The sequence below is a fragment of the Arachis stenosperma genome, chromosome 7 (assembly GCF_014773155.1).
Source record: "Arachis stenosperma cultivar V10309 chromosome 7, arast.V10309.gnm1.PFL2, whole genome shotgun sequence".
Taxonomy (NCBI): domain Eukaryota; kingdom Viridiplantae; phylum Streptophyta; class Magnoliopsida; order Fabales; family Fabaceae; genus Arachis; species Arachis stenosperma.
Window position 1 is genome coordinate 75,700,581 of NC_080383.1, and position 18,199 is coordinate 75,718,779.

At 32.9% G+C, this 18,199-nt stretch overlaps 2 protein-coding genes across 2 annotated transcripts; one reads left to right on the top strand and one right to left on the bottom strand.

Moving 5' to 3' along the window:
• Positions 1-547: 547 nt before the first annotated feature.
• Positions 548-3,831, top strand: LOC130940676 (pentatricopeptide repeat-containing protein At3g24000, mitochondrial-like). Its single transcript, XM_057868892.1, has 2 exons — positions 548-775; positions 1,424-3,831. Exons 1-2 carry the CDS (start codon positions 677-679, stop codon positions 3,611-3,613), a joined length of 2,289 nt encoding a protein of 762 aa, XP_057724875.1. The 5' UTR covers positions 548-676; the 3' UTR covers positions 3,614-3,831.
• A 10,487-nt stretch (positions 3,832-14,318) lies between these two features.
• LOC130939950 (pentatricopeptide repeat-containing protein At4g14850-like) lies at positions 14,319-16,571 on the bottom strand. Its single transcript, XM_057868011.1, has 2 exons — positions 14,980-16,571; positions 14,319-14,858 (listed from the first exon to the last, which is right to left on the bottom strand). Exons 1-2 carry the CDS (start codon positions 16,569-16,571, stop codon positions 14,393-14,395), a joined length of 2,058 nt encoding a protein of 685 aa, XP_057723994.1. The 3' UTR covers positions 14,319-14,392.
• Positions 16,572-18,199: the final 1,628 nt, after the last annotated feature.

An 18,199-nucleotide genomic window follows, 5' to 3' on the forward strand; every position in this document is an offset into this window, starting at 1 on the left:
TGAGGGTCATAGATAGTGGGAAAAGAAAAGAAATTAGTTTTCTATCCTTTAGACAGTAGTTAGTGTTTATTCTTTTGGGTCTTGGTCCCTTAATTTTATCGAAAAAAAATTAGTCAATATAAAGTTATAAACTGAAAGGCTAAATTATTTTTTTTAAAACTATCATATTAAATTAATTAGAGAAATGATAATATTATTTTCATTTTTTATAATGTAATTTCTGGCATGAATTTTTTTATTGTATGTTTGTATGAATTTGTAAAAAAAAATGTGATATCATCAAATAAGAGTAACATTTCTCAATTAATTAATGTGTAAAATTTTTTTCTATATAGTATATACATTTTGAAAAACTAATCTGAAGCATTTATTCTTATTTTTACAAGTAAATGATACTTTATATAAACAACACAAAAGAGTGATGGATTTTATAAAATAAATTAAAGTGCTTCTAAGAATATTGTCATTACCTGATGTCTTTTTCTAGTCGCCAGCCAATGGCTGAAATGAAACTGGATATCTAATATATCCGTTCCCTTCCCTTAGACCCTTACCTCAATTTTCATCCAAGCAACACCAATCCAACCCAATCAATTAACTTAATCATGTCAACACTCAACACTACTCAATTCCTCTTTCCTTCCTCCATAATCAATTCAATTCACGTTATCTTTTTATGGCATCATTTCCTTGTGCTTCTGCTGCTCTCATTACAACTCTTAAGCTCCAACCACAATTCAAAACACACCCACCAACCTCCCTTCCCATAGAAAAGGTACCCCCTCCCCTCTCTTTCACTTCCTTATTCAATACATCTCTTTCATTCTTATATCAACAAAGTTTATTTACCATTTTCTTTGGCTTTGTATTAATTATTTTGGATAATATGAATAACCATAGTTACATGATACGTCATATTTAAAATATTTTATGCAAAAAATATGCATACGATAGTTCTGGTACACAGATGAATTACGTGAGAATTAGTACGCGGTCCGCTATCTAATTAGTGAATTCATGTAACTATCTGAATAACTATTTTAACTAACTTACCGACCAACTAACCTGATTCTTTTTTGAATAATACTATATATTCAAATTTTTTTTCTAGCATTATTATAAGTCTTATTATTTAACTTAGTTAGACTTCGGTAATAAAAAGACTTGGATGTGTTGTTTTTTTATTTCAACTTCTATGGATTGTTACATTGACATCCAATTAGTTAATACTGGGTAGCAAAAGCATTTAACTTCCACACACATTATTTAAGAAAGAAATCATTTCTAGTTCATGAAAATCAAACTTCTTGATCAAAGTTATAATTCAAGTCCTAAAGAGAGCTTTAGCCTAATTAACCAAACTAATTCTATTGCTTGCTTTCACTTGATTCGTAATTAACATGCATTTTATTTATGCTTTCAGAGTCAGAGCATTTCTTTGCAGAAAAGCAACTACTTCACGGATTTGGATCCCAAGAATCTTGATTTTCGTGAAACGATCTCGTTGACAAAACAAATGACAGAGCTGGACTCATCTTTCTATTTTCCCCTGTTGCAAGAATGCTTAGACAGGACATCTTTCCTGGATGCACAAGTTATTCATGGTCATGCCATTAAAACCGGAGCGCACCAAGATGTTTTCTTGATGTCATTTCTGGTCAATGTTTATGCTAAATGTGGTCGCATGGAAGCCGCACGCAAAGTATTCGACAAAATGCCAAGGAGAAATGTGGTGGGTTGGACTACATTGATGGTGGGTTATGTGCAGAAAATGCAGCCAGAGAATGCTATTTATGTGTTCCAAGAGATGTTGTATGCAGGGAGTTATCCTTCCAATTACACACTTGCCGTAGCTGTAAGCGCTTGTACATCAATGCGATCAGTTAAGTTAGGGAATCAGTTCCATGCTTACATAATCAAATACCAGATTGATTTTGACACTAGCATTTGCAATGCACTTTGTAGTTTATACTCCAAATGTGGCAAATTGAAATTAGCTCTCAGTGCATTTAGGAGAATCAAGGAAAAGAATGTTGTTTCTTGGACTGCTGCTATTTCTGCTTGTGGGGACAATGGTGACCCCATGATGGGTTTAAGACTTTTCGTTGATATGCTTTCTGAGGACACACAGCCTAATGAGTTAACTTTATCCAGTGTCTTGAGCCAGTGTTGTGAGATTCCATTATTAGAACTCGGGACTCAAGTTCATTCGCTGTGTGCTAAATTAGGATACCAGTCGAATCTGCGTATAAGGAATTCTTTATTGTATTTGTATCTCAAGTGTGGTTGCATTGATGAGGCACAAATTTTGTTTAGCGGAATGGATGATGTTAGTTTGGTTTCATGGAATGCAATGATTGCTGGGCATGCACAAATGATGGAGCTCACAAAGGATAATATTTCTGCTTGCCACTATGGAATTGAAGCACTCAAACTTTTCTCTGAGTTGCATCGGTTTGGCATGAAGCCGGACCTGTTTACCTTCTCAAGTGCCTTATGTGTCTGTAGTAGGATGGTGGCTTTAGAGCAGGGGGAACAGATTCATGCTCAGGCCATCAAAATTGGGTTCCTATCGGAAGTGGTAGTGGGGAGTTCACTGATTAATATGTACAATAAATGTGGAAGCATTGAGAGGGCAAGCAAAGCATTTCTAGAGATGTCTACTAGGACTATGATATCATGGACTTCCATGATTACAGCTTTTTCACAGCATGGTTGGTCTCAGCAAGCGTTGGAGCTTTTTGAGGACATGAAACTAACAGGAGTTAGACCTAACGCAGTCACTTTTGTTGGGGTTTTATCTGCTTGTCGCCATGCTGGCATGATCAATGCGGCACTCACTTATTTTGAGATTATGCAGAAGGAGTACAAAATCATGCCTGTGATGGACCATTATGTTTGCCTTGTTGATTTGTTTGTGAAGTTTGGACGTCTAGACGAAGCTTTCAATATGATTAAGAAAATGGATTTCGAGCCTAGCGAGTATATCTTGTCAAACTTGGTAGCAGGTTGCCGAAGCCACGGTAATCAGGAGTTGGGGTTTCAAGCTGCCGAGCAGTTACTAAATCATAAACCGAAAGATACCGAAACATATTTGTTGTTATTGGATATGTACCATTCTGTAGAGAGATTTGAGGATGCTTCTAGGGTGAAGAAGATAATGAAGCAGGAAAAAGTTGGAAAATTAAATGATTGGAGTTGGATCAGCATCAAAGAAACAGTATATTCATTTAAACCGAATGACAAGGAATTCCCTCAGAGTTCTCTAGTTTATGAATCATTGGAGGTTTTAATTTTCAAAGCAAAGAATCTTGGATATGAGATGCTAGAAACTATGGAGAAAAGTGAAGAAGACAAGGAAGAAGAAGAAAAAATAACATCAACTTCCATTTATCACAGTGAGAAGCTGGCGATTACATTCGGATTGGAGAACTTGCCGAGTTCCTCGCCGATACGAGTAGTGAAGAGTACCTTAATGTGCAGAGATAGCCATGATTTTGTTAAGTATGTATCAACACTGACTGGTAGAGAAATCATTATCAAAGACAGTAAGCGGCTTCATAAATTTGTGAATGGACAATGCTCATGTGGGGATTTCGGTGTTTTATTCTGATTTTCCTCTAAGCAGCATCAGATCTTTTTAGCATAAAAATTTATACATTTACTTTTTGTACACTTCTACACTTGCTAATAGCACGTTACTGTTTGTAGGTTGTTATTACAACTTCAGGCTATGAATGAAAAGTTTTCACTAACTGGCTAACTATTTACTTTCTTTAGAAGCTACTAAAAGAACATGAATCTTTCTTACATTGCTGAAAAATTCTGCTCAGATAATCAGTTCTGCTCTATGAATAAAATGGCTCCAAGATTTTGTGATGCAGATCATCTAAAATGTATTGGATTAAACGACTTAATAATCAGTGTTATGATGTTATCTATTGTATAAGGGATGGTCTATCAATTTTCCGGAATGATGTTGGGATGATGTTGTTTATTTTCTTAAAGCTGTGAAACCTCTTATTCATGTCCTTTGGCTTGTTCGTCATGAAAAAATACCTGTAATTGATTTCGCACATGAAGCAATGCCAATGGAAAAGGCTGAGGAATCTATTCAAAAAGCCCCAGGACATTTTCTATATCACTGATTTAAGATGAGAATTAAAAGTTCATCCATTTTATGCAGTTGCTCAGTTTCTAACTCCGGCATTTTACTATAGCAACCCAAGGATTGAGTTCAATTTAAAAGTGGTGGTGGGACTTTTATAAGGCAATTGACAAGCTGAGTGAAACAGAAGAGGAGGCATATAAAGTTTTACTTGAGTGAGATCCTTGTAAGAGAGCCAAGGGTGCCTTTGGAACAAAGGAGGCAACTAAATCAAGAGCCTAATACTTTTCTTGTAAGAAAGCTATATTTATTGATAGATTTAGTTTCATGACATATTTCTCAGAGGAATACTAGAGAACTATGATGCACACTAACACGGGACACAACACGATACGGAACATACTGACATGTGAATTTTAAAATTTTATAAGACACAGGGACACGCATACACATATAAAATATAAAGTATTTTTTAAATAAATCGTAATGATATTTTGATATTTTATTGATATTAAAATATAAATTAATTTTTTTAATTATTTTTAATGTCTTATTTTAATTATATCAAGTATTTAAAATATTTTTTATTTTAATAAATAATAATATATACTATATTTAAATTTATGTTAATAATAAGACTGGACACGCTGACACGTAATAGTATTTAGGCGTTCGGTAAAAAATTTTTTATTTTTTATTAAGACACGGTTTGGACAGACACGCGTATCGGACGAGTGTTGGTGAGTGTCATGTCCGAAATGTGTCCGACAGGCGGACACGGTAATTCAACGAAGTGTTTGTGCTTCATAGCTAGAGAACTAGCAGAATTTATTGTTTTTTGCCATCAGCCATTAATGTTTAAAAATATGTGCTAAAAGTATATTATTAGATTACTAGACTAAAGGAATTGGGTTGATGGTAAAAAATGAGGACTAAAAACAATAAATTATGTTGGTCATCTAGCATTTCTCTTTTAGTAATGTTACTCGTTATTTGTGTTGCAGCTGCATGGTGAGAGTCGCGTGGATCATCCGCCCCAAGTTTACAATACAAAATATTGCTATCAGATCATAGTTACATAGAACGCAATCCATTCTGGTATGAGAACAGTTATTCAGTACACTATATGTAAAATATTTTATATGGAATATACATATGACATCCAGCAGGTACGCAAATAAATTAGTACGCGGGACACGCAAATTGGTACGCAATCTATTTGGTGAATTCATTTACTATGTATTAGATTATTGAAATTGACTCTTAGTAACACCTTTGGTGCTTTTCAAACTAACTTTCTTATTTGTAACTAATGCAATAGATCTGTTTCTAAGGAAAGAAGTGAGCCCGGGCATCAAACGCTACAAGACTGGGTATTTGTTAATATAACCAGGAGCTCAACTAGCATTTCTGGTATTCGAATCGTTGGGATCCCATTGTCATAAAAGATATTGATGATAGCAACGAATGGTTAGTGGGAGAATTTAGAAGGCATGGAAGTGTTGAGGAAATGTTGGTTTTGGATGATGATATTTTGACTTGGGGAGTTGATACTGATGTAAATGGAGCTAATGAATCTAAAACGCACAATGCAGCAAGCACACTTGGAAGAAGTTAGTTCAAGTCCTTCTGGCTCTAGGGGTCAGGAACATAAATTAGATTAGGAAGATTTTGAGGATGCGGAAAGCTGAGGAGTTAAGTTGCACGAGTAAGCGGCTGAGGCATGTGATGTAGTGGGAAAGATGTTTGCCTCCAACAAAGCCAGGTTTAAATTCTAGGCAGTGGTGTTTGTATGACAAAAAAAAATGTTGCACCAGCAAGGGCTATGGTACAAATGTTTTGTCCCGACTAAAGTATTAAAAATTTTAAATTGACTATTAAAGATTATAATACTGATAAATTTGACTGCGAAAGAATTAAAATTAATTTGTGATCTATAAAAAATATTAAATAATTAAAAATCATATTTTATTAAATAATTAAAAAAATTAAAACAATCCACTCCTATCTAACTTTTATAAAATATGAAGAGTGTAAATAAATCAGAATGAATGAAAAACTCTTGAAAAAAAATTGTAACACTTTTATTATTAGAATATTATGTTTAAGTCATAATATTATTAATGGTAAAATATTACTTGTATTCATTATATTACTTATTTACATATTATAAGAGCCTTTAAATAAACAAAGCCGAAAATAGAAGGTACTTTTTCTTTTGTCATACATATATACATACATACATTTTATATTCCAATTATTACAACAACAATTATTACAACTTAAACAACTATATCTATTGTCATGAATAAAATGAGTTAATTCTCAAAGTGATCCCTAAATTTGTAATCGAGGCTTGAACTTGTCCCTGAACCTAAAATTTTTTCAAGTTTGTCTTTGAACTTAACAACGATCGTGTCTGAAATATTTTCTGACGACAGATTGATGACGTAGTTGGACGGAGATCACGCTGAATTTGTAAATGTCGTTGTTTCTTTTCTGGCCCTAAATACAACTAAAACGATATCGTTTTAAGTATTGAGAGAGGTTTAATACATTGGTGTTACTGTGCCTCTGCCTCTCACGAAGTCTCTTCTTATTCTCTTAATCCTTACAGCTACCTCACAGGTGCTGGTGCTGCCGCTACAACAACAACAACAATTTCTCAACATAAAATTCTTGGCTCGAATGGACACTACAACTTTCTTACAATTGGAGTTCTATGTCCTGTTTTTCTCCTATCTCTCCTCCTTTGATCTCCATCCCATCCATTATCACCTTGTCACCCCCAAAATTGATCCTTCTCTCATCAATGAGAGCACCAAACCTCGTCGCCATACATACTCCCATCCCCCTCCTCCCTCCCAAGTCCTTTCTCACCAGCCGCCAATACCGTGTTGCTGGCCTCCTCTCCGTCACTAAGCTACCTTCTCTCCTTTTCGATGACCTTGGAAATGTTGAGAACCATGTGATGATCGATTATCTAAAACAGTTTATTAGGGAAGATCCAAAATTTGACAGTTTGTGCTGCCTTCTTCCACGCACTTTCGCGCTGGTCGCCTACCACGGGACGTGGTGCTGTCGAGGGGAGAGGAGAGCTCGCTATGATGAAATTTGGGGAGAAGAAGAGGAAGAGAGGGCAGAAGCTAAAGGTGAAGGTGAACTTGAAAAAATCTTATAGTAGAATGGAGATTATGAACAAGTGGTGATTAATCTGATGGAGCTAGTGAAGGCAGAGAATCACACTTTTTAGATCTCAAATTGGGATTAGGATTATAAACCAATAATATGAATTAAATTGAGTAAAAATCTTATAATTATCACGTAATATAGCCGTTGATTATTCACTGTGGCTTTCCTCCGTACACGACATCACTCACTCACTCGACCAAGAGAGCCAAAAGCCCTAAGCGCCCCCGTCACTCACTCGACCAAGTTCAAAGCTCTGGAGTCAGCTCTCCAACCCTGGCTTCTCTTCGACCACCAACGCAGCGACACCATTGATCATCACCCCCAATGTCTCCGTCAGAACCACAGAACCACCACCATCATCTTCTTCTTCTTCCCCCCTTCTTTCTTCTTCTTCTTCCACCTTCGCCGAACAACCCCGCGAAAACCCTTTTCTCTTTCTTTCCCTGTCTTCTGCCTTCTTTGTCTCGCTACTGGCTCCCATCCAGCGCCGCCGCGACCATCTTCTTCTCCTCCTTACAACCTTGCACTGTGACTCTCTAGCTCGCCCCTGCCTCCCTCATTTCCAGTCGCAGAATCAGAACAGAGCCACTCCAGTTCCAGCGAGTTCAGACGCAGCAGCGGCTGGTCACTGCCACTGCATCCCTCTCTCCTATGCTCTTACTCTGTTCTTCGACTCAGGTTCTCAGATCACCTTTTCTTCTATGTTTTAGTTAATTTAGGATTAGTTATATATTGATTCTAGTGTTAATTTGATTTGGTTAAGATTATTTGCTATTGTTAGTTGAGTTTAGGTTAGAATTAGGATTTTTTTTATTAGAATTAATGTTAGTTTTTACATAGTTAAACATGCTGTGAAAAGCTTCTTTGAGTTTGAATTTCAATTTATTTGGATTGATTAACTGATACTTTGCTGAGTCACTACGAAATGCTGCTTATTTTTCATGTCATTGGTGCTGAAATTGGTGTTGCAAAGAATACTTGTTAATGCTATTTTTGTGTTGTTTATATTTTTGCATGCCAAATGTTCGACAATATGCTAAGTGGTGTTTGGTGTGATGTGGATGTTGTGGAGTTTTCCTATTATGGAGCACCTGCACCAACTCCTAAAGAGCAATTATAATTGATACAGAGCTTGCTGATGGCTTAAGGGGAAGCGATTCCTGTATTGGCTTTGGTTCTCAGGTGCTTTTGCCTTGAAGAATTGATTTCTTTTGTGTACTAAGGCTATGTTTGGTTGGAAGGAAAGAAATAGAGAGGAAAGAAATAGAAAGGAAAGAAAGGAAGGGAAAGAAATTGAGTGGATTTTTTTTTCTTAGATGTGTTTGGATGAAAGAAAAATAAGAAGGAAAGAAATGTTATAAAAAGACAATTTTACCTTTATATTATAAAATATATTGAAAAAAGTAAAGGGATAATATTGAAAGGAGAGAGAGAATTAGTTTTCTCTCCATTTTCTCTCCATTGTTGGAAGAAAAAAAAATTGGTGGATCCCACCAAAATTTTTCCATCCATTTTCTTTCCTCTCCCATTTCTCTCATCAACCAAATAAAGGAAAATAACTATTTTCCTTCCCATTTCTTTCCCTTCCTTTTCCTTCCTCCCATTTTCACCTCAAACAAACACACCATAAGTCTCCAGTCTCTCCTGTGCAATATGTATATAAAGACTTCGATGCAATAAAATATGAATAAAATTTTATATTTAAATAAAATATTTAATTAAGTCTAACCAAATTATTAAAACTGTTTTTTAAATCATTCCTCTTCTTATTCTCCCTTTACTTCTTTTTTCTTTTTCTATTTCTTTCTCCTCCTTCTCCCTTCTTTTTTTTTTTCTTCTTTTTCCTCTTTTATTTTCTTATCTTTCTCTTTTTTGGTATTTTTCTCCTTCTCTCCTCTTTCTACTATTTCTTTTCTTCTTCTTACTAACATCTCAATTATTCTTTTTTTTTTGTTATTGTGAATCCCAAGTAATTTGTGAATAATTAGTTAATAAATTAATTATTAATTAAAAAATTAGAAAATATAATTTTATAGTTTAATATGATAGAGTTAATTAAAATGAAAATTTTGATACTAATTTTAAAGAATTTGGTCCAAAATTAGACCGAACAGACCGAACAGACCAAACCGGACAAACTGGACCCGTATTGAACCCAAGGCCCAACCCAATATATAAAAGTCAATGAGCTTCAGCTCATTTACTCTCTATACAAGCCAAACACGCTGCAAGGGCAGCAAAAGGGAAGAACACCTTCCAAAATCCACAAAATCCTCACTTGATAATTAAATCTACATAATTTTTTATCTAGAGTTCCAATTGACGAGCCGTCAGCGACCACGCGTTTGTCTCGAAATTCTCTACAAAAACTAGTAACTAATTTGGTAAGAAATTTACTTTCCAGTTTCAATTTCTTCTCCCCTAATTTCGAAATCCAATAGGTATTATGTTGAACTTTTGGTGTAATTTCGGTATTTAGGTTTAAATTAACCTGCGAGTATTGTCAGATTTAACTTATTTGAGCTGTAGGTCAGGTAAGAACCCTCCAACCCTTTGTGAGATGTTAATTTAGTAAACTCTATATTGATTATAGTGATAATCGTGATGTTAGATTGAAATTGGTTATCAGTTGGAGTTAATTTGAGATATTAAAAGCTAAAGGATTAGCTTTGGAGGCTGGGTATCGTTGGTGAGGAGGCTGGAGTTATGGAGCTTGTGGTTCAAAAATGCTTGATGTGTTCCGGGTTATCAGAAAATTGGCCAAGGTATAGTTTAGGTTTCTTGTATTTAATATATAATGTCTTGTGAAAATTTAGGTTAGATGACCCTAGGATAGGTTGGAACGTATGAGTATGTTTGATGACTAGCAACTTTGATGTTGATTATTATTTTTCATGATGGTGTATTAAGTGATGAGTTGATGGAGATTTATATAATGATATGAATGTGTGTATATATGTATATTGGGTTAGTGAATGTTAAACTTGATGATGTCTATGGGATTGTTAAGCGTAAGAAATGGTAGGTTGTGAAGGTTATTGTGGTGATGGTAAGGATATGTTGTGTTGATGATTTTAGTGCATAGTATGTTAGGTTTGAGTAACTGTGTGTGGTCGGATTGGTCGAGAGGACAAGATTTGGGTGCCATCCCGCTTGCTCGTTAACTTAAAAATGTATTCGGATGGCAAGTTGAGGACAGAAGTTCCCTCTCTTGTCGTGATGAGGGTGTGAGAAAAGTGGAAAGGCACTCTCCTTCGTATTATTCTACCCACATTCTTCTCTAGTTGCAAGGTGAAAAGGAACACTCTTTCGATATGGAAAGGCACTCTTCTTCGTATATCCTCCAGGAGAAGGTGAAAAGGCACACTCCTTTGATGTGGAAATGCACTCTCCTTCGTTTATGATCCTCCTGGAGATGCGCAACCTAAAGACAAATGTCTAGGTTAGTTACCAGATGTGTCGGGTTCTGGTGATTTAACCGACATGTGAGCTCACGGCCAGTAGGACAGGCATGCTTTAAGTTGCATTTGTTTGCTTTGTTTGGGTGTGCATACATGTTTTGGTTTGCCTATCTAATAAATTTTGTATAACTGATAATTGTGATACTTGCTGTAACTGTTCTTTAAATATGTTTGCCTTGTATTTCCTTGTATTTGTGATTGTCTTTCTATTTTGGGTACTTTGGTCGTGGACTGATAATAATGATGAATTGTTTTGAAAAGGGGCCAAAGGCCGAGTTGAGTTTATTTGGGCCAGAAGCTGGGTTGAGTTTATTTGGGTCAGAGGCCTGATTGGTTTGATTTGGGCCTTAGGCCGTGACTGGTTGGACCAGTGGTAACGGTTGGTTAACAATGATTTATTAGTAAGCGGTAAAATACCTTAGAATGTTATGTTAGGTAAAAGTGGAAGCAAGGGTTAGAGTTATATTGTGACTTGGATACCTTAGAGCGTCATAACCGAATTTATGGTTTAGTTATTTCCTTTAAGATTATATCATATCTGAGTGTCGGGGTTCTAGGATCGCTTTCGGCTTTCTCAAGACCTTATTTATTATATATGTGGGTACTTTAACCATACTAAGAACCCCTAATTCTCATTCCATACAATATTTGTTATTTTTCAGATGCAGGTTGAGAAGCACCACTCTGTATTCTAGAGACGCTGATGAAGCGAAGAACTCTTGGGTCTCATGGTCGTATCTTTGTTTATATTTATGTATGTATATAGATTCTCCACCTTGTATTTTATGTTTGTCCCTCTTAGAGGTTGACTCGGAGAAACAGGATGTCATTTCTCTGCTTTGGGTCATTTTGGGATTCTTTCATATATATGTATATATATACTTGCATGTTCTGGCCAGTTTATCTTCGCGAATCGAGTCGAAAGCTTTGTTAATTATATCTTTGACACTCCCTTTGTATTATTCATACACGTATATCTTACGCTTCTTCATACACAAGTTTCCGTTTACGTGAGTGTTACAACCTTCATTTTAAATTTTTCTTCAAAGGCTCCTAGTTATAAACCTTTTTTAACTATATTATATGTATATTTTTATTTTTAGAGGTCGTAATATCTCACTACCTCAATTTTATGACTTAAGCATAAGACTCTGTGTGGTAGGGTGTTACAGTTATCGTAGTCACCACAACCATCACTACTTTTTCCTACTCATCTTCCCTTTTTTCATTTAATTTCTTCTTTTATTTCATATTCCTCTTCCTCCTTCTTCTTCATCATCATCATTATCATTATATTATCATCGTCATCATCGTTATCGTCATCATCATTTTTTTATCGTTATCGTTGAATTCTTGTCGTATTAATGACGTTGTCTAATTCAAAATTAATTTAGATGTGGTTTTGTTCATGATTTAGTTTTGTTTGTGTGCATATTTTTTAACTGAATTTGCGTGTCATAATTATTAAATAATTTCGGTGTAAAACCTAAGAAATTTATGTGTATTTGTTAAAAAAAATTTATGTATTTTAATTCTGATAAGTTTTATATAATTTAAAACTCAGCACAATAATGAGAGGTCCAACCCTTTCTTATTTTACCTTCTCAAATTTTTTCTTGTTTTACTCTCTTAACAAGAATAAAAACAAAAAAATCAAACAAAGAAAAAGAAAAAACATATAATGCTGTAAAATTACTAGAAAGAGGATAAAACTACATTTATTCAACTAAAAGAAAGAAAGAAATAAGAGGAAAACAAAGAAAAAAAATACAACATTAAAAAAAGACATTTTTATATTTTTGTAGTAAAGTTTCGGTGTAAAAACTAAGAAATTTATATGTATTTGTTAATAAATTTCGATGCATTTTATTTATGATAAGTTTTGTATAATTCAAAACTTTTTCTCTTCCTCCTCTTCTTCTTCTTTAAGTTTTTTCTTGGTTTACTATCTTAACAAAAATAAAAACAAAAAAAAATCAAACAAAGAAGAAAAAGAAACACATATACTGTAAAATTACTAGGAACGGAATAAACCTGCATTCATTTAACTAAAAAAATAAAGAAATAAAGAAAAAAAGAAGAAAAATACAGCATTAAAGAAGATATTTTTGAACTTTTCTAGTAAAATTTCGTTGTAAAAATTAAGAAATTTAAGTCTATTTGTTAAGAAATTTCAGTGTATTTTTATTCTGATATTTCTATATAATTTAAGACTCTTTCTCTTTCTCCTCCTCATATTTTGCTGTTTCTTCTTTATCTTCTTCTTCTTATTTTATTTTCTTGTAATTCTTCTTGTTTCATTCTCTTGAGATGAATAAAATAAAATAAAAAATCAATTGGTGGAAATAAAGAAAAGAAAAAACGCAGCAACAACAGCAGTAATAAAAGAACGATAATAGCGAGAAAACACGCAAAAAAAAGAGGAATACGAAAAAGAAGAAGGAAGAAAGCGTAGAAGAAGAAGGAACGCGAATACGAAAAAAGATATATTTACGTTAGTAAAACGCACGTGTGTACACTGTACATACTGCTTGTAATGAAAGTAGTTTTTATTGAATTTGGGCCAACTTATTTAGACTTAGTTGCTAAAAAGATTTGAATGTGTAACAGAAGTGTATTTTATAATTAAAATTATTTGTTACTTATTTAATTAGTTTAAACTATTATTATGTACTTATTGTTCATTTTATGCTTTATTTGATTATAGTGTAATTTTTTATTATTAATATATTTTCATTGATCCTTATATAAAAATAAAAATAACATTTACCCTTAAACCTGAGAAGTATAATTTTTATAATTTAAGAGCATCTATAATCAGTTAATTTTTTTAGTTTAACTTAATGCATAGGCAATATAAAAGTTTTTATACGATTATTTTATTATATTTATTCTTTTGTATAATTATTCACATAATGAAAATAAAAAGTAAAGCTTTTTTTAACATAATAATATATAATTGAATGTATTTGTAAAATTTTTTTATATTGATAATTTATCAAAATTAAAATTTATTTTTATAATGTTTATAATTTATAAATAAAAAAAATATTGTAAATATCTCTTTTGTCTTGAGTACATATAGATATTTCTAATATATATGTATATTGTACATATTTTTTTACTTTATCTAAAATTTTATATTTCTAATCCTTTAATAATTTTGAATAAAATTGTTTTCTAAATAATTTATATAGATGAAAAACCCTCCATACAAAGATAATAAATTACCAATTGGCTTTTAAAAAATTTAATTTTTCAATAGAATAAATCTTAAAAGGTTACCATGACAGAATAATTTTTCAAAAATATACTCCGTCTAACAAAATAAACCAACTAATAAACCAACTATTAATGTCTCGATTGATTAAGAGATAAACTTCTATAAAAATAAGGTTAATAATCACATAACTATACATAGAAAATTAGAAGCAAGAGTTATAAAAAAAGTTACATAATTAAAGAATACCTAATTGTACTGTTTATTTTAATTTTATATATTATACAAAGTTAAAGTGATTAAATCTATTTTTTCACTTTTATAATTAGCACCCCTCTAGGCTTACGTTTCTTTTTCTCCCTTGTTTTTTATATTTCCAATTAGTATTCTGTCGACACAGTATGAAAACTATCACCAATAATCTTTACAAGAGCACCAACCATCCTTAAACCTATGAAAACGATTATTGTCTCGCACAATAATTTCTCTACCAACAATTCTTGAGATGAACTTAATGGCACTATGACAATCTGTACAAATCCTAAGATTTTTTGTAATCCGTATGGTAACTCCAAGAGGCAGAGCTATGAGACCAAAAGCAAGAGCAATCTTTTCACTGTGATACCAAACTTCTAAAGCCTTTTCTTCTTCTTCTAAGTCAAAAAGTGATAAATTGGTGTCAGGAACATACCCAGCTTTTTTCATCTCCTCTTTTAGCTTATCTAGCGTTGCTTGAATCTCAGAGTTCTTTTCATGAAAATTATCCTTTGCTTGAAAAACATGAACTCTGTTCTTGACAGCAATCCAACTATAGCCAACGTTTTTTTTAATACCTATCTCTTTCATTTCCTTCCTGATAAGAGTAGCATCTTCCCATCTGCATTATGCAATTGTAATGTTAGATCAATTTGAAGTGAAATTATTAATTTTCCACTAAAACTTCTTCAATATAGTGATTAAAGGAAGAAAGACTTGCCAAGATGGTCTTAAACAATTACCTGCCAGCAGATGCAAGCATGTTAGATAGTATTACATGGTTGCCAGAATCATCAGGATCAAGCTCAAATAATTTCTCTGCTGCAATTTTTCCTAACTTTGTTTTCCCATGCATCCTACAAGCCCCAAGTAGAGCTCCCCAGACTGAAATAGTGGGATGAATTGGCATTCTTTTTATAAGTTCATATGCGCGCTCAACAAAACCAGATCTTCCTAAAAGGTCCACAACACACGCATAATGCTCAGAGCCTGGTTCAATTCCATAGTTCACTCTCATCGACTCAAATATCTGCATCCCTCTCTCCACTGCCCCAGCTCTACTACAAGCTGATAATATAGAAACTAATGTCACATAACTTGGTGTTATACCACAGTTACCCAATGTCATCTCCTCAAATAGATGCAAAGCCATGTCTACATCACCTTGGTGCGCATATCCACCAATCAGTGCATTCCAAGTTACCAAGTTCCTCACAGGCATTTCACCAAAGACTTGCTCTGCATTCTCGATGCTTCCACATTTTCCATACATGTCAACAAGTGTACTCCCAACAAATATATTCTCCTCGACGCATGCTTTGACACAGAGTGCATGTACTGTCCTACCCAATTCAAGCCCTCCAAGCTCAGCACAAGCACTAATCACACTTGATATCATGAAATCCGTTGGTTCAACGCCTTCTTCCCTAGCTCGCATGAAGACCATGCAAGCCCTCTCTTCCTCATGGTTTTTCACAAGAGCAGCAAGCATAGAACACCAAGAAACAACATTCTTCCACCCAATTCTGCTAAAAACCATTTCAGCAGATATGATATCCCCACGCTTTCCATAGAAATCAACAAGCCCATTCGAAACAGAGACATCCTCCCTGTATCCACCACGAATTACAAAAGCATGCAACTGACGCCCGAGCTCCAAATTTGACATGTCAGAACACGCATTAAGAAATGCACAGAATGTGATCGAATTCGGCTCTCCATTCAAGCAAAGTAACTCCTTGAATGCACCTATTGCATCCAAGGACTTTCCATCAAGCAATGCATTGGAAATATAAGCATTCCATGTGGCCAAATTTCTGTCAGGCATTTCATCGAACATCTTGCGAGCATCAATTAGGAGACCAGTTTTACTGTACATATCAAAGGCACTGCACCCAACAAAGACATCATAAATCATGCCACTCTTTAACGCAAGGGCGTGAACCTGTTTCCCGGTAACAGGCATCTGCAGCGAAGACAAAGCCTTAAAGATACACGGGAAAGTGAAGTCGTTGGGGTGAATGCACTCACGGCGCATGTTAGAGAAGTGGTGGAGGGCAGAGACAAAACGGGCATTGCGAACGCAGCCGGAAATGAGGGAAGTCCAAGTGACGACGGTGCGAGTGTTGGTGAGAGAGAGAACGTGTTGGGCAGAGGTAAGATGGTCGAGTTTGGAGTACATGTTGACTAGATGGTTGCAAAGGAAGGAAGGGAGAGGGGTGTGGTGAGTCTTGAGAATTTGTGCGTGAACAGTACGACCAAATAAGGAGCAGTGGCTTGCAACAGCCGACTCCAACAAGCTGCCAAGGAAGTTCGAATGTTGCACCACCACCATGTTAATGTGGTATGCAACTTATTAAACTAAGATTCTTTTCTGTTCATTGCCTTCATTGTTTTTAATCATTCTATGTATCACTACCATTTTTTCTACTTTCTTTTCATAGTGATACTGATACAACATATAAGAAGTCAAGATAAATTATAGATGAATGTGTTTATTTTTTAAAGATAAAAAATCTTGAACTCGTAATCTCTAGATGAGCATAGAAAAATTATGTTATTTTAGATATAATTCATTGGTAATTATAGGTGAATATTGGTTAAGTATTAACTAAAAAATAATATATATATATATATATATATATATATATATATTATTTTTGTAATTAAATTACGTATTAGTTTATTTATTTAGATAAAAAAATTAAAATTAATCCTTTTATTAATCGAACTATCATAAATATTTTGGATACGTGAATTGATATATATTTATGATATAATGGATTAAAATTTCTTTTACATAATAATTTATATTTTAAAAGATAATTTATTTTTTATATATTATTAATTATTTTTACAATAAATAAAATAAATATGAAAGAGAGATATATATATTATTTTTAAATTATAAAATAATATAATTTTATAATAAAAATTTTTATGATTGTTATATATGTTCTAATTTTTTTAATTTTGTCTTTTATGTTTCAATGTTTTTGGCTATCAATAATGAGTTATTTTTCAATTTGTTTTTAAATTATAATTTTTTGCTGTGTATCTAGATGTTGACACCATCACTTAATTTTCGTTAACTTATAATGTATATAATTTTTCACCTATGGAAATTTTAAAAACAAGTTGACATGTTTAAAATCATGAGTACTCAATTGTACTCTATTATATTTATTCTTGACTTTTTTTTTTTTTTACTTTCCTTTTGTGCTTCATTAATTAATTAAGAAAGATATGTCAATTTTAAATTTATTAATTTTACGGAATAAATCTTGTATATATCAATAACTATTTATTAACAAATAAGATCTACTTTATGCCAACTCATATGTATGGACGTTGCATTCTATGAGAAAGGTGAAAAAATCTCTTTTTAATCCTTTTAATTATTTTATATAAATATTTTAATCTGGTAAAATCATAACTATTCAATAATTTATTAGTATAAACTAATTTTTTTTTCTAAAGTGACTAAACAATCTTAGAAAGGATCCCATATATACTATATATCAAGTTTGAACTAAGGCTAATAAACTTTAACAAAGACTACAATTTTCGAAAAAGCCAATGTGATTTCTTTTAGGCTTAAAAGTGATTAATATCATAGCATAATTTAATTTTTGCTCTCTCTTTAATAATTTATTTACAATTGTCTTTTTATTCAGATCTTTAGGAAAATTAAATAAAATTTGTACCATTTATTAACATTTAAGATAGATTGAATTTCAATTCAAAAAAATTTATTGGTACCAATTAAAAGTAAATTTTAAGATTATATAATTTGTATAAAAATATTAAAATATAACTAAAAATATTTGTTTAAAGATATTAAAATATAACTAACATAACTAGTAATAAAAATTTAAGACTTCACAAGTTAAAAACAAAAATTTGTATCATTCTTTTATTTTTCTTTTTATAATAACTTAAAATATAACTATAAATAATTAG